The following is a 26,770-nucleotide window of genomic DNA, read 5'->3' on the forward strand; positions in this document are numbered from 1 at the left end:
TTTCCCTCACTTCAGGACCTGATCTCCACTCCCTTCACATGTTGACATTTCTTGTACACCTCTACCAGCCTTCGAGGAATGAAGAGAATTAGGTCCCAGCTTAGGAGTGAGCTTTATGACTTGAGGAAATATGGCTGTTTTTATCTGCTCCCTACACTACTGAAGAGTCCTCCTTAGAGACTGTTGGGACCCTTCTCTCTTTCTTTTCTATCGTTCATGTGTTTGGAGAGAGCCATTTTTAGTTTCCTTCACAAAATCCTCATTTGTGTTTACAGCTTAATTTATGAGCTGGTATAAGAAGCCAGCCTTTCAGCCTGTCATGCCAGATTTGAACATGCCTTTTTCACGAAGATGAACTATCTCTAGCTTTGAGTTTAAAGCAATAGACACATGATTCTTTTTTCAGCTTGAATACTTGAAAGCATTGTTGGGCTATTAACTGGCCTAATCAATACTGTTCTTGGTATCGGGAGAACTGAGAGAGGAGGGGATGGAGTTTTTCAGTGGAGCAGACACAGTACACATGATATGTATCAATCTCCCAAGCTCACTGTTCTACTGTGAGCAGAGTTCATGACAACCCCAAACAAAAGACGGCTGTAACAACATCAACAATTACTGATCACAGATCACCATAACAGACATAATAACAACAATAAAAACCTTGAAATACTGTGATGATTACCAAAATGTGACACAAAGACAGGAAGTAAGCTTTTGCTGCTGAGGAAGATGACATTGTGTGGAGCAAGGTTATCACAAACCTTCAATTTGTAAAACGTACAACACCTGCAAAGTGCAAAAGAGCAAAGTGCAAGGAGGTGAGGTATGCCTGTGGCAAAGCCCAAGTTTTCTTCTGGCTACTTCCATCCAGCGCCCCAAGTGGTGCCAGGCACAGAGGGGCTTCTAAGGCACTTAATACATATTTGTGGACAAATGAAGCAATGACTTACTCTAGTCCTTCTAAAAGTATATGGAATAAAGCTTTTTCCTGATGTGGATCAGGCTGTTATCTGTTCTTTATTCCAGGTTCAATACTGAAATCTCCTTCAGCTAGTCCTAAAGCAGCATGCTTGTCAGATGGTCTGCCAAGTGCACTGCTTTAATCTGAGTGTGCTTGGGTGGATCAGTAGATCACTCAATATGTGACTTCCGGGAACCAAGCATAATTCTCTAAAAGGGAGGGTCAGTTCTGAGCAGGGTGGTAACCCGCTCCACATGGGCGTTCTGCATGAGATATTATCTGACTCTAACCAGTAGACAATTATTATTTTTTGCCTGTTTCTAAATTGAGACATTTTGTTCTGGGTAAAATTGCTAATCGGCACATATTCCATTCTGGGAGGAGGAATATTTCCTTAAATTGCCAGGATAAGGAGGGGGTGGAGAACGCTGGGCTGAAGCTTGTGGGGTTGGAGAGTATGGTGGAGGCAGGTCTGTACAGTATTCCATCTCGTGGTGGTCATAAGTATAGGGGGGAGGTGCCACTGAAAGAGAAAAGGAGAAAAAATCAGGCAATCAGTAAATATCTCAGTGACTGCATGAAGCCATTATTGCTAGATACTTGGAGAGGGGAAATACTTTTCGCTTGCAAAACAGTATTTGTTCAGAACGTGGGCAGGTATGACGGAACAGGTGAGTTCTCTGGAAGGCACTGCCCTGGATGAGGGTGCTCGGAGTTGGGGGATTAGGGAAAGTCCCTGGGAAGTATGATGCTGAAGGGACAGAAAGTGAAGAAGCAGAGTGGCTAAAAGTACAGAAATAGAACAGTTGTGTATTTCAGCAGGAAAAGTGGGGAAAAAGAGAAATGAAAAAGGAGACCGAGGACTTCCCCTTGGTGGGGAGGCCTGGTAGCACTCAGAGAAATAATAGGAAGGCTACCAAGATGAGACTTGATAGGCTGTGACCATATGGTGGGGGAGGAAGTCCCCTTCTGTCACAGACCTAGGGGAGGGGAATAGGGTGAAAGAGGGAAGGAGGGAGAAATGGGAGGAAACAAGCAAGGGGATAACAATTGAGATGTAATCTAAATAAACTAATTTAAAAAAGAAAAAAAAAAGGAAAAATATATACCAAGCTGAGAGAGAGAGAGAGAGAGAGAGAGAGAGAGAGAGAGAGAGAGAGAGAGAGAGAGAGAGAGAGAGAGAAGAGAGAAGAGAGAAGAGAGAAGAGAGAAGAGAGAAGAGAGAGGGGAGAGGGAGAGAAGAGAAAGAGAGAGGAAAAGAGAGAGAGGGAGAGACTAGGGAACTGGATTCCCTGTCACCATGCTGGGCTTGTTGTCATGGGTAGAGAAAATGACGTGGCATTCTTAGAAAAAAATTGTAAAATTTATTTCTTTAAAATGATTCATTGCATACGAACACAATGCTGTTTAGTTCATACAAATACACATTGCACATTGAGCAGGCTCTTCCCATAGGCTCTACCCTCCCCTTTTCCCCACCCATCATTATTCTCCCTCATTCTTTGTTTGATTTCTACTTTCATGTCATACATGATTTTAGGTATTTATATAAAATATAGGAACCACAAATGGGAGCACGATGTCTTTCTGAGACTGGCTGAATTCCCTTAGTGCGATGTTCTCCTGTCACACCCATTTTGCTACAAACAATGTAATCTCAAGCTCTTTTGTGATGGAAGATGATCCCATTGCATCTGGGCCACATTCTGTCCCCTTCTCTTTGCTGGACACAGGCTGGTTTCATAACTATTACTGTGAACAGTGCTGTAGTAAGCATCGGGCTGTACATAGCTTCCTGATACTTAGGAAAGTAGATTAGTAGTTGTGCTTTGGTGATAGTACTCTCTCAGCAGAGAGGACACAGGCAGACTGAAGATACGAGAGGTGATGGAGCAGCACACAAGAGTATTCAAGTACTCTCATGACAGCAAGGAAGGAATATTCATAAAACACCAAGTGGCTGAGTCTGTAAGCCACCGGAAAAGTAGAAAGGAATAAGAAGGTGAAAGGAGAGGTAAAATTATTGGGCATGCAGAAGGAAGGTTCTAGAATTTTCAGGATAAACAAAGTTTAGGAATAGAAATGGAGGATATCATTTTCTAAATCTTATTTGAAAAATCTGTCTTAATGTCATTTACTACTTGTCAGTGCATTTAATAGTCACATTGACTATACTTGATTGTGACTTCTCCTGGATACCTATTTTGCACTGATCCTAATTCTGTCTCTAGGGGAGGAGAGAGGCATCTGTGAGCTGAAATTCATCTATGTCTTCATGATGAAAATCCAGAAATAAAATCATCCTCAGGGTTCAAATCCTATTTGGGGAGTGACAGGCCTTAACTGGTCACCGCGAATGTAGCACGGATCCTAAGACTAACGTCACAATAATGTGACTAAATTGCCAAGTTTTCAACATTGCAATGACAGCAGAGAACAGCTAGCATTTCAACAAAGTATTCTTCCCCCAAGGGCCTAACAGTTCTGATAAAAACAGGCACATGCATGTATTAGGTCTAGACTACTACAAACAGAAACGATGTTTCTGCTAGATTTCTTTAGTGTGCCTCTCTTTACCAATACATGTTAAGAGTCACATACTGATCTCAGTATAGACAGAGGATGTGAAGAAAGAGATTAAGTAACCAGAGAAAAGAGAAATATGGATCCACCCTAGTGCAATTCAAGTTTCCAGAGAGCCCTGCTCTGCAGATAAGACACCTCTTAGTGGACCGAGGGGACCGATGTCTTTTGACAGGGACCTGGTCTATGTGAAGACATCAGCAGAGATGCTCACAGCTTCTTTAGCTCTCCTCTAGAGGTGCCTGACTTGTAAGATCTGTTTTCTGTGACAAAATGGAGTAACTCCTATGGAGGCATTCACATTCCCTCTGGATTTTGTGCCCAATTCCTGGGCTCTGTTAAATATAAGAGGGAAGACACAAATATTTACAAAGTGTTTCATGCATACCAAGAAAGGAGGGCCTACAGCCTTCACATGAAACTGGGACGTCCCAGCGGTCTGGGCTGCCCCACCACACTGGTTCTTGTAAACAGGTAATTCTACCTTGTTATTAAGCTTAAGTTTCTCCTGCCTCTGGCACGAAGAACCCAGACTAATTTCACCCACAGACAGCCTCCACCTCTTCCTTTTTCACAAACCTATGGTGTGCGTTTATGCATCCTTGACAATGCATTTAGGCTTGGCTCTGGCACGACTTGAGCACTGCTGCCAGACAGTTGGGTCAGAATCCTTGTTTCATGTTGCTGTGAGTTGAATTTCAGCTGTAAAACAATGGTCTTTCATTCGCAGATCCTTTGAACTCTGCTGAAATTGCAGTGATGCTGGAGAGTGGTGCTCTGAGGATTCCTCATCATGAAAGTGCTGTTTCTTTTGCAGTAGTGTCTCTGGAGGGCATGTCTGCAATAGCTCTGTATAGTGGACTGGGTTACGTTTCTTCGTGACAGTAAGGTCTCATAAGTAAATAGCTGTTCAAGGTATCAGTTTTGGAATTCCTGATTAACCCTAATTAGTTAAGGGGTTTTGTTCTTTTCAGTTGGGTACATAATTTCTGGAAGATGCATGGATGCCTTTCTAGAGAACTTGTGTATCTGATATTCCAGTTCTCTGATGTAAGAACTGCAAATATGCTGTTCATCTTCAATGGCAGATACATGTATCTATAATATTACAAGCCTGATGTTGGCCGTGATGGTGTACATTTGTAATCCCAGCGTTTGAGAGACTGAGGCAGGAGGATCTCGATTTTGGGGCCAGCCTGGAATATAAACTTAATTCCAGGTCCCCCCTATATCAAAAATGACTAAATGAGTGAGTGAGTAAATAAACAAACAAATAGATACTGAAAATATGAAATTCAGAGAAGAAATGCAAAGATTTCAACAAATTCAAGTACTGTTCCAAAATATGCAGAAAATATGGATGCAGAAAAAAATCATCCTGAGCTTTGTCATTTTGGTCTGTAGTCACCAGTCACGCCCATACCTCTGGTCATTTGTGCATTTACACTCTTGTAGCCACATATAATGGCATCATCTTCATCACTGCACAGGATAGTACTGCTTATATTTCTGTGTATTCTTCCTGAAATTTTATTATTACTGGGTATATTTTATTCTACTTTATATTTACTTACTCTGGGGTTACCACTTTTATTATTATAAACAACTGACAAATATGTTCTCACTGGAGACTTTATTGTTCTGACTGATTTGTTTGGAACAAAAATTTTAAAAATCTGTGTTAAACAGTGCTTAAGTGTTTTTATTTGTGGTGTGTTACATGGTGAGCCTATTTACAAAAGAATTATGAAAATTTCTACAGATACCAGTATGGCACAGGCAGGCTGTCATATTAGAAAATTCATAAATAAGAAAAGATAGTTATCTTATCCCATCATTTCTCTGATCAAGGCTGGGAGTTACAACATCTATATTCTGATTTGGTGCTTGAAATTCAGACTGGGTAATTTATGTGTTTATTCACTTTTGTTCCAGTCTGGTAACTTATAAATTGGACTCTTAAAGTTAATAATAAGTAAAGAAACAAGTCTATAAATTACATATTTTCATTTTAAGAATAGTTTGTCAGTTGGGTGTGATGGAACACACCTTTAATTTCAGTAGATAGAGACAAACAGATCTCTGTGAGGTTGAAGCCAACTTGTTCTACAAAACCAAACATCAAAAAAGAATAATTCATCATGGTTGCTCATTTTACTACATAATTTTGGACATTTCAAAGTTTAAAAGTTGTATATAACAATTTTTTCACCTTTATTGTTCTGCTCTTTGTAGATATAAAAATCAACCTTTTTTCACATATCTAATTCATAACCATTCTATTTCTGAGTTTACCCTCTCTTATTTTATATAATTATACTTTTTTGGATACAGGACATTGATATAAAGTATAGTATGATCAGAATCCTATCATGTAGCACAGATCCTTCTGGCTCAGTTCTCTGAGTACTGGGACTACCAAAGTGTGGGCCACAGTTTTGTATTTGGTAGATGTTGTAGTAAAGTTTAATTTTCTTCTAAAGTTTTAATCTTTACTAAGCCAAATATCTAAATGTAGCCTATTAAATAATACTCAAAGTTCATATTATTATGTTTCAGTTAGAAAATGGACTTGTTAATCTACTTGCTCTGTCCTGTGCACCAGGTATGTCTGTTTATACAGTAGCAGTTTATCTTATTTATTACTGATTTTAAATAGATTTAGTATCTTATTGGACTCTTCAATAGCATTGTGTGTGTGTGTATGTGTGTGTGTGAGAATATGTATGTATGCACATGTGCTGTCTATATGTGTGTATATGTTGCATTGTATGTATGTAAGTCATTTATGTACTCATGAAAACTTTTTACATACATTTTTTAGTTTTGTTGTTGTAAGCAAGTTCTACTTTACTCTGTGCTCCTGAGCCCTACCCAGATCAGAAAGTTTACACAGAAGCCCTGAGTGGCTGGCAGGATTTGCACTGCCCCACCCTCTGACGCACCACTCAAACACGGCTGTTTTTCTTCCACAAAAGGCCAAGGTGCTAAAACATATTAGAACTCTTTGTTCCTCTTCCTTTCTGATAACATCAGGACTAGTCGATCATGTCCTGCATCCTTGTGTCACTATTAGAAGGACAATCTCCTAGGACATCCTTCATTTTAGACTCATAACGAAGGACGGCTTTCAACTCTTAGTCTGCCTAATTTCCCAAGCTCCCTTGACTCAATTTGCTGCGGGCTAAGTGGAAAACAAAGCTGGCCTTAGCAAAGTCCCAGGTGTCTCCTGGTTCTTCAATCTTTCAGCTCCGTTCTTTTCTAACGTGTCTGCTTTGTGGTGTGTGCCTGCACCACTGTGGGTGTAGATCAACTAAAAGTGTCTCTTTCTCAGTCACTGAGACAGATTATTTTACTAGGACTGGAAACTCACCAGTGATTGGCCTAAGCTAGCTGGTTAGCTAGCCAGGTAGCCTAGCTTGGGATCTTAAATGTACCCTGCCATCGCCAGCCTTTTACCTGACTACTGGAGACTCAACTCGGTTCTTCCTGCTTGAGCAGCAAGCTCGCAGTCAACTGCCACATCCTGAGAGTGCCTCTTTCTCACAGAAACATGAGCCATGGAGAGTGTATTTGCTGTGGGATCAGAATGTTTTGTGTTTGGGGAAGGACGAGGAATGTGAGACTGCTATTTTAAGGAGATGGATATGAACAATAGCTTCACATTTGCATCTAATTAAAACTTCGACTTTTTTTTCCATTGATGAGATGGCTCAAGGAGATCAAGGTCACTACTCCATGAGCCTAGGAATTAAGTTTGATTCCCAGGACCCACAAAAAGCTGCAAAAATAGAATTAGCTGTGTGGAGTTGTTCTTTAGCATCCACATGTGAGCTGAGATACAAGCACCCACAAATGTCACACAAAAACCCACAGAAGTCATGGTGATGATAATAATAATATTAATAGTAATAATAAAATATTTAAAACATCTAATTTCTCTCCCAAAAGATGTCTTCCTCTGCCACACTATCAAACTAGAGTTATTTTCCTCCTGCTCCCTACAATCTGCGGGGCAGGGACACGTCAAAGCCATTCTTCAAACCATTATCTATTTCGTCTTGAAATGTCTGAATTCTTTTGTACCATACAAGCCATGGAATTCTATTTCTTGTATCTTATAGATATCTGTAACCCTTCCTGACCCAAATATGTATTCACCGAGGACTCAGGAGAGGGTCCACATTTATCTGTCCATCTCCAACATCAACTACCACTCCTGCTCACTAAAATGTCCACGTGAGCCTGCCTCACATGCCTATGACATTTATGCTTTGCTTTATCATTTCCTCCCCCTTGTAACGATCAATTATGGTAATATTTTGCAAATTTTTATCTTTAAAATATGATTCTTTTTATTTTTCTAGAATGATTCCCAACATATCGAGGGCAAATTAAACAACTGAAGTTTATGCCACCTCTTTTTTTTTTTTATCTTCCTGTCCTTTAGCACCTGGTATTTATGCATCATTATTGAAATTATTCCTTTGCATCTGTGTCCAGGCTCTTACATCTTTCTGTCCCTATGGTAACCATGGTGTGAGGATGGCTGAAGAGAAATATTTGTGGGTCTTCTTATGCTATCAGGCTGTCAGGATATGGAGCCCTAGGAATTGTAATTACCCCCCAGGAATCTCTTGCTGGAAGCACAAGGCTGAAGCCTGATCTCAGCCAGAAGAGGAACTTGTCTCTGTGGAGTCTGAGTGACAAATTGTGATGTCACCTTGCAGGAGAGACAGAGCCAAGACAAGAATGGGTCAGTGATGTGATGGGCAGGACCACACCTTGGCCAGGACTGCCCAGCTGTGTATACGTCTTGCCCTCTACTTATATCTAAGCCTCATGTCAGATGCCTAAAGATAGACTGAAGGGGACATGGGAGAGATCCCTGGCTCCCTTTATTTGTTCCTCTGCCCAGTGTGGTCACGACGGATAGATATTTTTGTTTTGCTTTTTGCTACTGTCTGCTTAATTGGCCCATTGAGGACTGGTGGCTGAGCATAGCTTGTTAGGGCTGCCAGGACAGGCAACTGCTCTGTACGTAACAACTCTAGCAACATGGCTGCCCAGCAGAGCCGCGGCTCTGATAAAACCTAACACTCTAACTACTCTGTATCTGTACCATGCAGACTGATCTCACTTTAAAGCACTGAGATGTGTTGTCAGTGGGTTGGTGTTGCTCAGAGAGCCTGTATCACACTAGGCATTTCACACATCCCACTTTCTGAGGTTGTTTTCTTCACTCTCCTTCACCTCAAGCATATCCTTATCTCTCGGAAGAAGATTGGGTGCTTATTTCACAGAGAGAATAGGAACAAACAGAAGAAAAGACTCTCATATCTGATGACCAAATCCAAGCCTCTAAGGGAAGGAAAGTAAACCACTCCACTTGTACATGGGATCGAACTCTGTCTCATGCTTAGACTCTGCTACCTAAAAAGTAAAGCCATCATGGTGTGTACAGGGTATGTATTTGAGCACACGTGTGCTAGAGCACTCACATGGAGGTCAGAGGACAGTTTACGGAGCCAGTTCTCTCCCAACTTTATGTGAGTTGAAGAGCTTAAATTCAGGTCCTCAAGCTCTTCACACACTAAGCCACCTCTCCATCCAAGACTTGGACCTTTGATAATGGCTCATGCCCTATATAGTCACCAGCTTCCTCTTTTTTATTTTATATATTAATTGCTAAAATACAAAACACCATGAACTACAGTTCTCTATGAAAAAAATGTTTTCTTGATCCATTTTAAAGTGAAAGTTAAAGAAAATTGTACTTACTTTTCTACTTCCTCACACAATATGTATGTGGTGGTTTGAATGAGACACCATTGTATATGCTGACAACATGATACAGAGTAGTTAGAGTGTTAGGTTTTATCAGAGCCGCGGCTCTGCTGGGCAGCCATGTTGCTAGAGTTGTTACGTACAGAGCAGTTGCCTGTCCTGGCAGCCCTAACAAGCTATGCTCAGCCACCAGTCCTCAATGGTTACAGGGAAGGTTTTTATTGTAGATATCAGAGAGAACATCCATAGGCATTTGGAAGAGTCTAGAGAGAGAAAGAAATAGACTGGACTGGCCAGCAGACTGGACATACCAGGGCTATCATTGATCAGAGAGAGAGAGCAGTAGGGGATAGAGAATAGAAAAGTCATAGTGAAAATAGCAGGAGCAGAAGCCTAGAGAACAGCAGGGTTATAAGAAAGTTGAGGAGCTGAGGAAGGGGGGGGGCAAGCTCATGAACTGGAGGGACTTTAGGGTAGAGGAGGAGGGGAGAAGTCTTAGGATGGTCACATGGACTTGAAAACACACAAGTACATGTTCATTGGTGAACTATATATCATTTTTGCTGGAGGTAAGGGGAATAACTCCTTTTGGTAGATGGCAACCAGCCTGACAATTTCCCAAGAAATGCTGCCTCTTATCTAACCAGCAGAAGTCCTCTGGTAATCCAGGCTGATCTGGGCCAAACTCAGTTTTGGACAGGTGAGAGAGTTTGCCCATTTTAAAGGGGTATACCTTGAAAATGACAATGTCCCTGTCCCCAACAGTTTCTGGCATTTGATTATGTGTTCTCCAGCTGTCTGAGAGGCTTAGAACATGTGGTCTTGCTGGAAGAAGTGTGTCACTGAGGGTAAGCTTTTGGGTTTCAAAGCTGCTTGTAGCTATCAGTACACTGTCTCTGCCTCTTGTTTGTTATTGCTGCCATGATTCCCTGATATGACGATGCACTCTTATACCTCTAAAACCATAGCCCCAAATAAGCCCATAGTGTTCTATCACCGAAATAGAACAAGTAACTATTACAACATACAACAAAAACTTCTATCTGCAGCATCGATTTTGTATGCGTAATTCACACAACAACAGAAGAAGTTTTGAATTCTGACTGCCAGGGTGGTATCTTGTTCATCACTGTGCCCATTTTGTTTTGTTTTGTTTTTTTTTCTAGTGTGAGTTGTATCTTTAAATTTACTATAGCACTATTTTATACAGCATATTTCCAGTATAAATTTTTAGCAGAGAACAAATTACTCTTTTCTTCAACATTACTTTTATCTATTTATTAGTGTTGTTGTTGATTAATTTTATAATGAAAATAATATAGTATATTATAATTTATTTTAAACATTATTATTACTGAGTGTGTGTCTGTCTGTGTGTGTGTGTGTGTGTGTGTCTGTGTGTGTGTCTGTGTGTATGCCATGGTACAGTACATGTAGAGGTCAGTTGGCAGCTTTCAGAAGCCTCTCTTGAAATTGAACTCAGATCACTGGGCTCATTTGGCCAATTCCTTCACCTACAGAGGCAGGTTGCCTGCCCAGAAAGTGCCTAAAATATGAGTGTGATTTCTAAGGAAGCATGGCAAGAACTCAACAGTCTTCCACATTCAGTGCACATGTCTGTAGCCTACCCTCAGTGTGAGTATAGAGGGACAGACACAGTGACTTCTTTTTCTTTCCTTTCAAAAATGTGTGCAGGTGTTTTGCCTGCATACATGAGAAACCACTGACTTTGGATCTTCAGTGAGGTAAATTATGTGCCTTTGGAAGATCCTTAGTACAAATGTGTGACATAATTCAACATCCACCTTTAAGGGAAAGTTGCTATGGCAACTTTTTTGAGAGTAGATACCAAGGGTCAAGCATTAGGTGCTGGGAGGTGTTAGGATACTGCTGTAGTTGTGGAGGTGAAAGCTAGCCACGTGACTCTGTCTTAGTTTCTTTTCTATTGCTGTGAAGAGACATCATGACCAAGGCAACTTATAGAAGAAAGAGTTTATTGGGCCCTACAATTTCAGAGGGAGAGTCCATGAGCATCACGGTTGCGAGGGGGACTATTGCAGCAGACAGGCAGGCATGGCACTGCAGCAGTAGATGAGAGCTTACATCCTTATTTGCAAGTTGGAGGCAGAGAGACAACTAACTGGGAATGGCTAGGCTTTTGAAACCTCAGAGCTCACATTTAATGATACACCTCCTCCATTGAGGTCATACCTCCTAATTCTTCCCAAATAGTTCCATTAACTGGGGACCCAGCCTTCAAATATATGAATCCTTGGGGTCCATTCTCATTCAACCCATCACAGACTTCCACCCAGGAAGTAACCACGTCTATCTTTATGAGAAGTAGTCAGATGCACAATATGTTTTAAAGGTGGTGCTGAGAACTGTTCCTTGCAGATGGCATGTAGCTTTAGGTCAGAGAGAAGAAACAAAGGTGACTCCAATGTGTTGGTCTGAGAGCTAGTAGACTAGAAAAGCTTCACCCTTTGTGACGAAGATTGTAACTGAGGAACAGAGCAAAGATGAACTATAGGTTGTGAGGGGAGAGAAGATGAGAAATGTAGCTTTAAGCATGTTCATTTCTACATAGTGACTAAATATTATGATGGAAATGTCCAATGAGTGCTGAGATAAAAATAAATCTTAAACTCCGAAAAGCAGTTTGGGAACAGCAGTATGTAACTCTGGGAAACATCCGCATACAATTTCTTCTTCTTCTTCTTCTTCTTCTTCTTCTTCTTCTTCTTCTTCTTCTTCTTCTTCTTCTTCTTCTTCTTCTTCTTCTTCTTCCTCTTCCTCCTCCTTCCTTCCTTCCTCCACCACCTCCTCCTCCTCCACTCCCTCCCTCCTCCATCTGTCTGTCTCTCTCTCTTTTCTCATGTGGGCAAAATGACACAGCCATAGAACAGTGGATACTATGTGGAAGAAGACTCAAGAGTGCGTGGATATGGGAGAAGACAGAACAAATGGAAAAATTTTTCTACACTCATCTGAAGTGTGTTTCTTCATGTTGAAGCAAATAAATATTAAAAAAGGAAGCATTGACAGTGGATGCACTTAGAAGTGTGTGTGTTGTTCCTTTTCTTATGGGACTGAGAGAAACAATGAGTATGGATGAGAAAACAATATCCTACAAAGTTATCAATTTAGAAATTGTTCATCATATCATTATTGTTGTGAATATTTTAATTTTCCATTATTTTTGAAATTTTCATACAGGTAGACAATAAAATATAATCTTATTTATCCCCTTTTATCACTTCAACTCACCTACAGCTTCCCAACAATTTCCCTCCAAAACATCAATTCTTTCTATTCTTTTCTGATAGTGTACTAAATTCCAGCTAGCTATGGCTATGGAAAAACTGAAAGTGGCCACATCCTCAAAGAGAATGTGTTTCCCTGTCTATCAACTCCCAATTGCTCCTTGGTAAGGGCAGGAGCCTGGAGATCATCTAGCCATCTGTGTGTCAGAATTTTCACTGATATTATCCAGATTTATTGCAGCTGCTGTGAGTTCATGATGCTGCTTACCTTTTATATGTTTTATGTTGCATACAGAAAGTGACATAGATTCTCTAACACAAGATGAAGGGTTTTTTATACAGAATTTCATGTATACATTCAATGTATGCATATGTAGAAGTTCTAGCAAATTTTCAGCATGTACTTGTCAAATTATTAATATATCACCTTTGCCCTTTGTTAAGAATTTTAATATTATGTGGAAGCTATATTTCTTGCTTAACAAGGGCTATAAGAACCATTTCCAATACTTCCCCAAGAGACATATGTACCTACTGCCTCAGAGGCCAGATTATTGAGATAGATTGCACACTTTCTCTATAATTACTTGTCAGAACTCATTGGTAGGTAGACACAACGAGTGTGAATTTTCTATTTATCTTCATTCTGGCTGACTGGTGATTGTAGCTAATGACACAGTTATTGAGAGTGTGACTATATACTAACATATTCTTTTTACCAAGATCTTTGTTCAAAGCTACAGCTTCAATCTATCCTTATTTGGGAATACTCTAGAAAATCGGGAACTATTTCAATGAGAGTTCTTTTACTGGCTCTTGAAGGAGTAGAGCCTGACTGACAAACCCATCTCATTTTTTGAACAGCAAACCATGTTGCTTACCAGGATAGGAGGAGATGGTGTTTACATGGGCTGTTCTGATGACTCCCACCCGGGTTCCCCGGTTGTTCTTCATGCACATACAGATGCATATGGCAATTCCTGCAATGACCCCCATGATGAACACGATTCCAAACACAATGCCTGCAATGGCAGTGCCCCTGAGGAGGAAAACAAAAGCACATCTGCGTCAAAGATCTGAAAGGAGTCTCAAACACAGCTCAAGGTTCTCAGCAAAGTGTGTCTTTGCCATCATGCTTAAAGGAAAGTGTTTATCTAGAGAACCCCTTGAATTAATAAAGCAAATGGGACTTTTTTGTTTTTAATTTTACATAAACTTTAATGTAAGGAAATACTTGTTTTGTCAAATTTATGTAAGAAAATATTAACTAAAGAAATAAAAAGAAATCATAGATAAAACAGTTAGCTGAATCTCTCTCTCTCTCTGTCTCTCTGTCTTTCTTTCTTTCTTTCTGTCTGTCTCTCTCTCTCTCCCTCTCTCTCTCTCTCTCTCTCTCTCTCTCTCTCTCTCTCTCTCTCTCTCTCTCTCTCTCTCTCACACACACACACACACACCTCACAAGAAACCAGAGTTATCTTTTGAAACAATGGTAAGGCCATTTATCAAAAGAGACAAACCACAAGATGAAAATGAAGCAACAGAAAAATTCAACTTCTCACAACCAAAACAATTATCACGTCCTTAAAAAAAATTTTTTTTTAGAAAAGCGTTGTCCAAGATATGTTTCTACCAGCTGTATCAATTCATCTCATTTGCCTGGATCTGCGACTTCCCAGTTCAGACTGACCAATGCAGTGCATGGTTCATGCATGTGTGCTCTCTGCAGTATCTGTTATATGTCAGTACACCAGAATAGACTTAATTCAGAAACTGCCTTTGTCAAACAAAATGAAGCATTATTTGCAGGAGAAGCACTACTGAGAGACTGCGAGCCCTGCTTCTTCCACTTTGGGGTTCAGCTACAAGACTGGAGTACAGCTTACAGACTTACATTGCCATTGAAGTCTTTGATGCCATAACTTTGAATTTTTATGTGTGAAAGAGTCATCGATTTGTTCAGGGGTAGGGAAGTGTTTACTAGGCATCTTGAGTTTATTTTGGTTCTTGGAAAGGGATGTCTTGATGGTCTAGAAGTGTGAGTTATCTCCTCACTGTGCAGAATCATCACAATGTGAACGACCAGATTCCACTTCACACCCCAGTCCTTTGCTGCTATCCACTGTGCTTCTTATGCATTAAAGCACATTTCATGCGTTTTCAATACTAAGTAAAGTTGAATGAAACTTAAAGAAATATAAGTTGCTATAACATTAAATGGTCCAGTTGAATAAACATGTATGGGATAAAACATTTACATATACACTGAAAAATGATTTTTAAAATCTCACACTTTAAAAGATTTTCTGAGAATTATGAATTGATAGTTGGTGCAAATGGTCTTTTGTATTTCAACAAGTAAGAAAAATTGAAAGCCTGTAGGGAATCTTTGTATAGTACATTGACAAACCCTCCATTCAGATTCTTGCTTTAAAATTTCATACAGTTGGAGATGGAGAGATGGCTCAGCAGTTAAGAGTGCATAATTCGAGGCGACCTGAGTTTGGTTTCTCGCACCCATGCAAGGAACCTCAGAGCCATCTGTAAGATCAGCACTCACAGACACCCACCCTGTTACAGACACACATGTACACACACACACACACACACACACACTTAAATTTTTTAATTCATAAATTTATATTAATCGTAATCTCCACCGATAAAATAGTGATCTAAAATAATAATATAAAACCATTTGGCTATGTACTTGAACAGCAAAAATATGCATATTGTGCAAGGAGAACATTTGTTTCAATGAGAAACCTCAAGTGCAACAATTAAAATGCTTCATATAATAAGGCAATTTCCCCCCATAAAACAAAGAAGACCAAATGCGCCATCTGTGCCCCTACCCCATACACACAGCGGCTAGAACAACAAATAAACATTCCCATTAAATCCAGGACTAATGTCAGCAAAGCCTCTATTTCCACGATGGCTAATGGTTTACCCGAGAAACCATTAGCTCATGCAACAAAAACAACTGAAAAATATTGCAGAAGATACTCAACATTACTTATGTACAACATGGTCTGTAGCATCAATTTTTTGTCAGTGGTTTTAGAAGTGGTTCATTTTTACCAAAGTGAAGAACCTGACTGGGCAGTGTCGTTTCTCACGGTGCTTCCCTGGAAACATAGCACAGTAATATGTGCACGAACAACACAACAAGGATGCTCACCGAAGTGACTGCAGTGCAAGGGGCATGATATTCAACATGTCTAACGTCCTAATGATATTGTGAAGAAGAACACAAGTATAAACATACAATATCAGCATTAGCAGGATAACTGCAGTTCCCTGGGAGGAGAAGCTGTATCTTCATGAACTAAGTTTTTAAATGCATAGCCTATGCATTAAAACCTATTAAATACATAACATAATGACTTGTAAATAAGGGACAATGAAAGCATTTTTCCATTTTCTAATTTGTGCATTGCACCAATAGCTACCATTTTCAACTTTAAGATTCTTTTCTGGAAATTATTGTAATCCTATTTCTCTTTATCATTTTAATTGATTTTTTTCAATTTTATCTATATATTGCACCCTTTGCATGCATATTTCCTTCATAATAATTATGTGTCGTTAAAATTGCTATCAATACTTATATCACCACTGACTGCAGTGTACCCTGCTGGGCCAAGTAGAGTACTGTGGTAAACTTAGATTTCTCTTACAAGCCATTTTAAGGAAGTTCTACTGGTTCCATTTCTCTGTGTATGTACCACTGTAATTCTTTCCCCTGCCCATGGTTCCTTGAAATCTTTCCTGCAATTAACATTAACTTTCACTTTCAAGCACAGTAAAAAATACTCATCGGGTTTGTTCTGTTTCCATGGAAATCTCCGAACCATTCCCGGGTCTAACTCAGGTCTTCTGAATCGAGAGCTTTTCCGTTTAGACCTGGATTTTATTTTTATTTATTTATTTATTTTTGCTTCTTTTTTTTTTTTTTTTTTTTTATTAATTTATTCTTGTTACATCTCAATGTTTATCCCATCCCTTGTATCCTCCCATTCCTCCCCCCCCCCCATTTTCCCATTATTCCCCTCCCCTATGACTGTTCCTGAGGGGGATTACGTCCCCCTATATATTCTCATAGGGTATCAAGTCTCTTCTTGGCTACTTGCTGTCCTTCCTCTGAGTGCCACCAGGTCTCCCCCTCCAGGGGACATGGTCAAATGTGAGGCACCAGAGTACGTGAGAAAGTCGTATCACACTCTCCACTCACCTGTGGAGAATATTCTGACCATTGGCTAGATCTGGGAAGGGGTTTAAAGTTTACCTCCTGTATTGTCCTTGGGTGGTGCCTTAGTTTGAGCGGGACCCCTGGGCCCAAATCTGCCTATCATATTGTTCTACTTGTAGATTTCTAGGACCCTCTGGATCCTTTTATTTTGCTGTTCTCCCATGCGTCTCTCATTTAGAGTCCCAATAGGATGCCTTCCCCTCTGTCCCAGTTTCCTGGTAAGTGAAGGCTTTCGTGGGACATGCCCCTTGGGCTAGTATGCAGATATAAGTGAGTATATACCATGTGATTCTTTCTGCTTCTGGCTTAACTCACTCATTATGATCATTTCTAGCTCAATCCATTTATCCACAAATTTCGGGAATTCCTTGTTTTTAATAGCTGAGTAGTATTCCATAGTGTATATGTACCACAGTTTCTTTATCCACTCTTCTACTGAGGGACACTTAGGCTGTTTCCATGTTCTGGCTATTATGAATAAGGCTGCTATGAACATGGTTGAGCAAATTTTCTTGTTGTGTGCTGGAGCATCTTCTGGGTATATTCCAAGGAGTGGAATAGCTGGGTCTTGAGGAAGCCCTGTTCCCATTTTTCTGAGATAGCACCAGATAGATTTCCAAAGTGGCTGTACTAGTTTGCATTCCCACCAGCAATGAAGGAGTGTTCCTCTCTCCCCACATCCTCGCCAGCATGTGGTGTCGCTTGAATTTTTGATCTTAGCCATTCTGATGGGTGTAAGATGGAATCTCAGAATTGTTTTGATTTGCATTTCCCTGATGACTAAGGAGGTTGAGCATTTCTTTAAGTGTTTCTCAGCCATTTGATACTCCTCTGCTGAGAATTCTCTGTTTAGTTCCAAGCCCCATTTCTCAATTGGGTTATTCGGTTTGGTGGTGTTTAATTTCTTGAGTTCTTTATATATTTTGGATATTAGACCTTTGTCAGATGTAGGGTTGGTGAAGATTTTTTCCCAGTCTGTAGGCTGTCGCTTTGTTCTCTTGACAGTGTCTCCCGCCTTACAGAAGCTTCTCAGCCTCATGAGGTCCCATTTATTAATGGTTGACATTAAGGCCTGGGCCGTTGGTGTTCTGTTCAGGAAGTTGTCTCCTGTGCCAATATGTTCCAGGCTCTTTCCCACTTTTTCTTCTAAGTGGCTTAGTGTCTCTGGTTTTATGTTGAGGTCTTTAATCCACTTGGATTTGAGTTTTGTGCAAGGTGACAAATATGGGTCCAGTTTCATTTTTTTACACATAGACCTCCAGTTAGACCAGCACCATTTGTTGAAGATGCTATCCTTTTCCATTGAATGGATTTGGCTTCTTTGTCAAAAATCAAGTGACCATATGTGTGTGAATTCATATCTGGGTCTTCGATTCGATTCCACTGATCAACCAGCCTGTTGCTGTGCCAGTACCATGCTGTTTTAAGTACTATTGCTTTATAGTACAGTTTGAGATCAGGTATGGAGATTCCTCCGGAGCATCTTTTATTGTACAAGATTGTTTTAGCTATTCTGGGTTTTTTGTTTTTCCATATGAAGTTCAGAATTGAACTTTCAATGTCTTTAAAAAATTGTGTAGTTATTTTGATAGGGATTGCATTGAATCTGTAGATTGCTTTTGGTAGGATGGCCATTTTTACTATGTTAATTCTCCCGATCCATGAGCAAGGAAGATCACGCCATCTTCTCAGGTCATCTTCAATCTCTTTCTTCAGAGTTTTGAAATTTTTTTCATACAAGTCCTTCACTTGCTTAGTTAGGGTAACTCCTAGATATTTTATATTGCTTGTGGCTAATGTGAAGGGTGTGGTTTTCCTAATTTCTTCCTCTGCAAGCTTGTCATTTGTGTATAGGAAGGCTACAGACTTTTTTGAGTTAATTTTGTATCCAGCCAATTTGCTGAAGGTGTTTATCAGCTTTAGGAGTTCTCTGGTGGAGTTTTGAGGGTCACTTATGTACACTATCATATCATCTGCAAACAGGGATAATTTGACTTCCTCCTTTCCCATTTGGATACCCTTGATCTCCTTTTGTTGTCTTGTTGCTCTGGCTAGAACTTCGAGTACTATATTGAAGAGATATGGAGAGAGTGGGCAGCCTTGCCTTGTTCCCGATTTGAGAGGAATTTCCTTGAGTATCTCACCATTTACTTTGATTTTGGCTATTGGCTTGCTGTATATAGCCTTTATTATGTTGAGGAAAGTGCCTTGTATCCCCGATCTCTCTAAAACTTTAAACATGAATGGGTGTTGAATTTTATCAAATGCTTTCTCTGCATCCAAGGAGATGATCATGTGGTTTTTTATTTTCAGTTTGTTTATATGGTGGATTACATTGATGGATTTCCGTATATTAAACCATCCCTGCATGCCTGGAATGAAGCCTACTTGGTCATGATGAATGATATCTTTGATGTGCTCTTGTATTCGTTTTGCAAGTATTTTATTTAGTATTTTTGCATCTATGTTCATAAGAGAAATTGGTCTGAAATTCTCTTTCTTTGTTGAGTCTTTGTGAGGTTTAGGTATCAATGAGACTATGGCCTCATAGAATGAATTTGGTAATTTTCCATCCATTTCTATCTTTTGGAGTAGCTTGAAGAGTATCGGTATTAGCTCGCCCTTAAAGGTCTGGTAGAATTCTGCACTGAAACCATCTGGCCCTGGGCTTTTTTTGGTTGGGAGACCATCGATGATTGCTTCTATTTCTGTAGGGGAAATGGGACTATTTAACTTGTTTATCTGTTCTTCATTCAACTTTGGCAAGTGAACTTGATCAAGAAAATCGTCCATTTCCCTTAGATTTTCAAATTTTGTGGCGTATATGCCTTCAAAGTAGGATCTTATGATTCTTTGAATTTCTTCAGTGTCTGTTGTTATGTCTCCCTTTTCATTTCTGATTTTGTTGATTTCAATACTGTCTCTCTGCCTTTTAGTTAGTTTGGCTAATGGTCTGTCTATCTTGTTGATTTTCTCAAAGAACCAGCTTTTGGTTTTGTTGATTCTTTGGACTGTTTTCTTAGTTTCTAATTTGTTAATTTCAGCCCTGAGTTTGATTATTTCCAGGCGTCTACTCCTCTTGGTGTTTCTGCTTCTTTTTTTTCTAGGGCTTCCAGTTGTGTTGTTAAGATGCTTATGTGCGATGTTTCCAATTTCTTTTTAAAGGCACTTAGTGCTATGAATTTTCCTCTTAGCACTGCTTTCAATGTATCCCACAAATTTGGGTATGTTTGTTTCTTCATTTTCATTGAATTTCAGAAACTCCTTGATTTCTTTCTTTATTTCTTCCCTGACCCAGGTGTCATTTAGCAGAGAGGTGTTTAGTTTCCACAAACGTGTAGGCTTTTTGTTATTTCTGTTGTTGTTGAATTGCAGCCTAAGAGCATGGTGATCTGATAGGATACAAGGTATTATTTCAATCCTCTTGTATCTGTTGAGGCTTGCTTTGTGACCTACGATGTGATCAATTTTGGAGAAGGTTCCATGGGGTGCAGAGAAAGAAGGTGTATTCTTTCTTGTTTGGGTGAAAGGTTCTATAGATATCTGTTAGATCCATTTGACCCATGGCATTGGTTAATGATGTTATTTCTCGGCTTAGTTTCTGTTTCAATGACTTATCCTTCAGTGAGAGTGGGGTGTTGAAGTCTCCCACTATTATTGTGTGGGGATCGATGTGTGGTTTAAGCTTTTTTAGGAGATCTTTTACATATGTGGGTGCCCTTGTATTGGGAGCATAGATGTTCAGAATTGTGATGTCATCTTGGTTGACTTTACCTTTGATGAGTATGAAGTGTCCTTCCTCATCCCTTTTGATTAATTTTGGTTGAAAGTCTATTTTGTTCGATACTAAAATGGCTACACCTGCTTGCTTCTTGTGACCATTTGCTTGGAATATTTTTTTCCAACCTTTTACCCTGAGGTAATGCCTTTCATTATGGGTGAGATGTGTTTCTTGGATGCAGAAGAATGTTGGGTCTTGTTTATGTACCCATTCAGTTAGTCTGTGTCTTTTTATTGGAGAATTGAGGCCGTTGATGTTGAGAGATATTAATGACCAGTGACTGTTAAGAGTCTTAATTTTGATGTTGTTTCCAGTCGAGCGTTTGTGTAGTTGTGTTTTTGCCATGGGATAGTTATCTATTTCCTGGGTAGTTTGGTTGTAGCTTGACCCTTTGGGATGGAGTTTTCCTTCTAGTGCCTTCTGTAAAGCTGGGTTTGTGGATAGGTACTGTTTGAATTTGTTTTTGTCATGGAATATTTTGTTTTCTCCATCAATGGTTATTGATAATTTTGCTGGGTAAAGTAGTCTGGCCTGGCATCTGTGTTCTCTTAGGGTTTTGCAGGATCTCTGTCCAGGCCCTTCTGGCTTTTATGGTCTCTGCTGAGAAGTCAGGTGTAATTCTGATAGGTTACCATTAAATGTTATTTGGCCCTTTTCCCTTGCAGCTTTTAATATTTTTTCTTTGTTCTGCATGTTTTGTGTTTTGATTATTATGTGGCGGGCAGTTTTTCTTTTCTGGTCAATTCTATTTGGTGTTCTGTAGGCCTCGTGTATGTTTATAGGCATCTCTTTCTTTAGATTGGGGAAATTTTCTTCTGTGATTTTGTTGAGAATAGTTTTCTGGGCCCTGGAGTCTGATGTCTTCTCTTTCTTCAATGCCTATTATCCTCAGATTTCTTCTTTTCATGGTGTCCTTAATTTCTTGGATGTTTTGTGTCAGGAGTTTTCCAGATTTGGCATTTCTTTAATGGTTGATTCAATATCTGTGATTGTATCTTCTAGCCCTGAGATTCGTTCTTCCATCTCTTGGATTCTGTTAGAAAAGCTCACCTCTGTGTTGCTCGCCTTCTTCTCTGAGGTCTCACGTTCTCGTTTTTCTTCTGTCTGTGTGTTTATCATTGAATCCATTTTCATTTTCAGATCTTGAACTGATTTTTTGATTTCTTTCATCTGATTTTTTGTATATTCCTGAGTTTCTTCCATTGCCTCTTTATAGGTCTTCAGAGCTTGAACCGTTTTAGTTATTTCTTTCATCTGGTTGTTTGCATTTTCCTGCAATTTTTCCAGTTCCACTCTGTGTGCTTCTTTTATGTCTCTCACCTGTTTGTCTGCGTCTTCCTGCATTTGATTACGAATTTTTATTTGTTTCCTCCATGATCATCCTCATTACTAAGGATTTGAGGTCATTTTCTTGTATTTCCGTTGTATTTGAGGTCTCTCTGGGTGGTTTTTCTTTGGATAGCTGGAAACTGGAGACGCCATGTTGTTTTGGGGTTTTTTGCGTATGCTTTTTCATTGTCCTTTAGACATCTTGCCGTCTTTTTTTTTTGTTGGGTAGCTTCTCCAGAGTGAATGGAGGGTGGTCTGACAATAGATTCACTTGTTTTCTTACGATTTCCCTAGGCTGGCGAGCTCAAAGCTTCACTGGTGTGGATTGTTAGGAGGTTAGCCCTGTTGTTCTGGTCTCTCACAGCCAGTGATCCTCAGTCCCCCTCTGCTGTGGATCTGCAATTGGTTCTGGGTCTCTGAATGAGCGTTGGGTCAGGCCAAGGTATCCACAGCCTTCTGTGTTCCCTGCCAAGTCCAGCCAGGAGCACTGGGACCGAACCACGGGCAGAACTCAGCTAGATTCCTCAGGGCCTGAACCACTGCAAGCTCAGCTAGGGATTTTGGGCCCAAAATGCACACAGGGGTCCAGCCAGAATTTTTGGGCTGGGACTACGCACCAAGCTCCACTAGGGCCTTTTGGCCCAAAGTGCGTGCTGTGGTCAGTTATTGACTCAGGGCCCGAACTGACCACCAATCTCAGCCAGGAATTCTGGATTCAAACTGCACACTGTGTCCAACCAGAGTCTTAGAGCTGGTGGAACCGAGAGCTCTGTCCCAGCCTGTGCCACAGCAGGAGAACTGCGACTGCTCTGAGTTAGCGCCAGTGGTGGAACAAGTGCTCCACCCGGACTTGTGTCACCGCAGGGGGAGCTGCCGCTGAGCTGAGGTGGTGCCTAGTGTGGAGCAGGCGTGCTCAACTAAGCCTGCGCCACAGCAGGGGAGCTATGGCCACGCTGAGTTAGTGCCTCAGGCAGAATTGTTTGCTGGGCCGGGCCAATACCCGGGACTCTGGGGCCGAACTGTCCGCCGAGTCCAGTCTGGGTCCAAAGGCTCCACGTGACCCAAATCCTGCCCCGAGTCCCCTCTCCCGCAGCAATTCCCACCAACCACCACACCAATCGCCTCCACCGGAAGGCTATGAGCTGCAAACCTCAGCCGCCGCTGCTGGTGCTGCTGGTGCTGCCGCCTCTGCCGCTGCCGCTCCGATCAGAGAAAAACCACACTCCTCCCATGTGCAGGGGCACGCAGGTCCTCCGCACCCTGGTCCCTCCGAACCGTGGAGCACTCCTGCTGCCGTGATGTTTGGACCTCGGTGTTCCCGGCTCAGAAATCTGTGCAATTCCCTGAATTGTTCACTGGAGCCTCCAAACGCGGTCCACACTGCTCGCCGCCATCTTGGATCCTCTAGACCTGGATTTTAAGTTCTCAGTTTCAGGACCACATTCCTGAGTGGCTTCTTATGGAGGGACTCAAAAGGAGGGTTGGGTGGCTGAAAATGGCTTTATAGTATACCTTCCCTGGGGCAAAGGTAGAGGCAAAGAAGTTGTTCACCTTATGGCAGCCAGAAAGCAAAGTGAAGAGAAAGCAGAAGAGGTTAGAGGGCTCTTTTGATTGCTTAATTTGATCTCTCATGTTTAGTGTTCCACTCAATGGTCTGGTCATCCATGAATCCTCCCAGCTTTGTTTTGGATGTGGCAACAGTGTTACCGAAAGGCACGTGAAAGGGTACGTGTGCTGGGAGCTTGGCCACTACTGTGGGATGTGAGGAAGTAAAAGGAGGATCCTTGTGGGAGGTGGTTACGTCTTTGAAGGTGTACCCAAAGATAGGATTCATGGAGGTTCAGCTCCCTCGGGATTCATCTTGTTTCTTCCTGTAATTGTTCCCTCGCGTGCGTTCTCGTCAGAGTTTCAGTCACCCTAATGTGACAGACACAGCCAGATGGGGTCTTGATAAAGGTAAAGCCGTACTGTTCAGACTTCTGGCTTTTAAAACTGTAAGATAAACAAGCCTTTGTCTGTCTGTTTGTTTGTTTCTTCTTCCTTTTCTTTCTTTTATAAAAGCATTTGTGTTTTGTTATAGAAATAGAGACTGATGAACTCCTCTACTTTAAAAAAAAAAAAAAAGGCTTCTAAGCTTAGTGTGCAAGGCTGGAATTTGACAAGTGAGACATGTAAACTCAGTTTTTGTGTCTTTTTCTTGATTTGCTTTTTCCTCAGAAAACAGTTTTTTTTTTCTGTTTGTTGTTGAAGAAGATGAATCTGACTAAAAACATTCCCTAAAGCTTTAATTTTTTTTTTTTTTTTTTTTTTTTTTTTTTTTTTTTTTTTTTTTTTTTTTTTTGCTAAAAAGGCTTGAACTTTCACAGAGTCCTCAAGCTTTTGTTCCAGAGACCCTATCTTTTGCTCTAACCTGATTGCTGCCTTTTAGGTTTAAAAACCACGTTTTCTAGCTACCTTCTAACTGCAGCTTGGTACCTCAGATGAAGTGTATAGCCTCTCTTTGCCTCAGTTTTGTCATTCTCAAAATGACAGGCAGCTAGGTACTTATCAGCCTTTTCTGCCAGATTTCTTGTCAGGAATTTGTGTTCACAAACTCATTTGCCAGATAAGTAGATTCCTACAGCCAGCGTGCTTTGAGAACTTATCACACATCTTCTATGATTACCTCATAATTTCCACCTCCAAGCAGGTATCCCACAAACCAAAAAAGTTCGAATATCGATACATGTGTGGCGTAGTGTATGTCAGTATCAGAGACAGCCTTGTGTCCTGAGAATATGGATGTTTCTACAGTGGGGATGCTAATATCTCCAGGTTACCCAGAGACCAGTAAAAAGCCCTGGTTGCTTCAAGCCTGTTCTTGCACTAATTGACTCTCATCTGCATTTCTGAAATCCTTAAATGCTCTGAAAAGTGAAAGTGCAGACAACGGACCTAAACTTGTGTTACTCAAAGACACTCTGTCTGTAAGATTCTCCCCAACTCACTTCAATGCCACCGAGGTGTCCAACACACTCTTATTTCTTACAGGAACTTTTCACTTTGTTCTTGAGTTATGAAGACTGAATGGGAGGCAGCTCTGGAAATTTTCCTATTAGCAATTAAAAACGGTAGCGTTTAGTCATTTATTTCTCTGCAAAGAGAAAGATTTGTCAGAGGAGGTAATCTGAAGGAAGATATGAAAAGTTATCTGGAAATCTCCTTTGTATTATAATTTTCCAGTTTTAAATATGATTAACCTGCAGGGTTTAATTTATGCTCCTGAAATAATCAATGGCTCAATTATTTAAGCATAGAGTTCCAAAGTCTGCATTTTTGCAAGCTGTTAAGATATCAAATTGGGGCAAATTTATATTCATTAGTCATTCTTTTTTAAACAGAAGAAAGTGGGAAATGAGTTGCATTCTGTCTTTTTGTTGACAGCTCTGGCAAAAGTGCATCCTCCTAAGGTCCCGTGGGTTGCAGTAGTATGCTAAATGAGGTTGGTGAATTTTTCTAGATTAAATCATGATTTTAGTGTCCTTGATCCTTTGCTACCCATTAGCAATTGTAAATGTGCCTAAGACACATTAAGGATAAAATTTATAACACCACTTATTTTGCTATTAATTAAAAGAAAGAATAAACACGCAGCACTTTTCTGTATCTAAAAACTTGGTCAGGAAAGAGAGAAGCTTTAAGCCTGGGAAGTTCAGCATCACTGTGCCTTGAAGAAACATTTAGGAAAGTTTTTTTCTTGTAAAATTGTTTGGCAAGGTAGGCATATTTCTTGCTCCTTTAAATTTTTATTTTGGAATAATTATAAATCCAGGGAAATTGTAAAACTGATAGAGAGGTTTGGTGTGAGCTTCACTCACACACACATATCATATATGCATATATATGATTAAAAAATTTAAATGACAAGAAAGCAGAGAAAGAACTATTTGGAAAGAGAAAAGGAGGCAGTAGGAGTGGAAAAAGGATGATGGAGGGTGATGAGGGTGGATGTGGCAGCATATATACATTGTATATATCATATATACATTGATATGTACGAAGGATACCTCAAACACGAAAGATGCTCTGAAAGTGCCACCTCTCCTCCCTAACACTTTGCTTTCTGCATCTTTCATCTGACTCTTTCTGGTAATAACCAATAACAACAGCACACACTAACAACAGCAGGTAAGTGTTCTCTTGAGTCCTGTGAGCTGTTCCCACAAATGCCCAAGCCCCACGGTGGGAGAGTAGGATGCTTCCATTTTGTAGTCCAGGCACAGTCAGGGCTGGTAACCTGAGGACTGGAAATTTGCACCTGACATCTGAGGTGGGGAAACGTTTATGGGACTGAGTATTTACCCCGGGGAACCAGAAGCTAATTCTGATTAGTTAATATTGCAGTGGAGTGACATGGTAAGACAACAGGGAATGGTGGCACATGGCCCCCTCCACATCTAGAGTGGAGGCTGAGGCAGGAGGAGGATCAAAGGGCAGGGCCTGCCTGTGCTGCATAGATGAGTGAAGGCAGCCTGGCTGACCTCGTGAGACTTGTAAGCAAAAGGCAGCACTTGGGCAAGCTCAGGGAAACAATTCCTTAGCACGTGTGAGGCCCTGAGTTTACTTCCCAGTAGTGTGTGTATGTGTGCGTGAATGTGTGTGTATGTGCATATGTGTGTGTGAAAGCAGAATAGAAATGCTTACACTTCTTTTTTTATTTATGTTAAAATGAATCTTTGTACATTCAAGTAAGTATCAAGCACCTGTGCCGTATTTCTATCAGTAGACGCCATTTATTGATAATGAAAGGAAAAAAAAAAAAAACAAAA

The 26,770-nt window shown here is 40.5% G+C and overlaps 1 protein-coding gene across 1 annotated transcript in view; it reads right to left on the reverse strand.

Moving 5' to 3' along the window:
* Positions 1-424: 424 nt before the first annotated feature.
* Positions 425-26,770, reverse strand: part of Cyyr1 (cysteine and tyrosine rich 1) — a 97,837-nt gene continuing 71,491 nt past the window's right edge. Inside the window, exons 3-4 of the mRNA XM_051150166.1 lie at positions 13,482-13,639; positions 425-1,487 (exon numbers count right to left, since the gene is read on the reverse strand). Coding sequence (XP_051006123.1) covers positions 1,318-1,487; positions 13,482-13,639 — 328 coding nt within the window. The 3' untranslated portion in view covers positions 425-1,317. The remainder of the gene's footprint in view (positions 1,488-13,481; positions 13,640-26,770) is intronic.

Source organism: Acomys russatus, chromosome 8, assembly GCF_903995435.1.
Source record: "Acomys russatus chromosome 8, mAcoRus1.1, whole genome shotgun sequence".
NCBI lineage: Eukaryota > Metazoa > Chordata > Mammalia > Rodentia > Muridae > Acomys > Acomys russatus.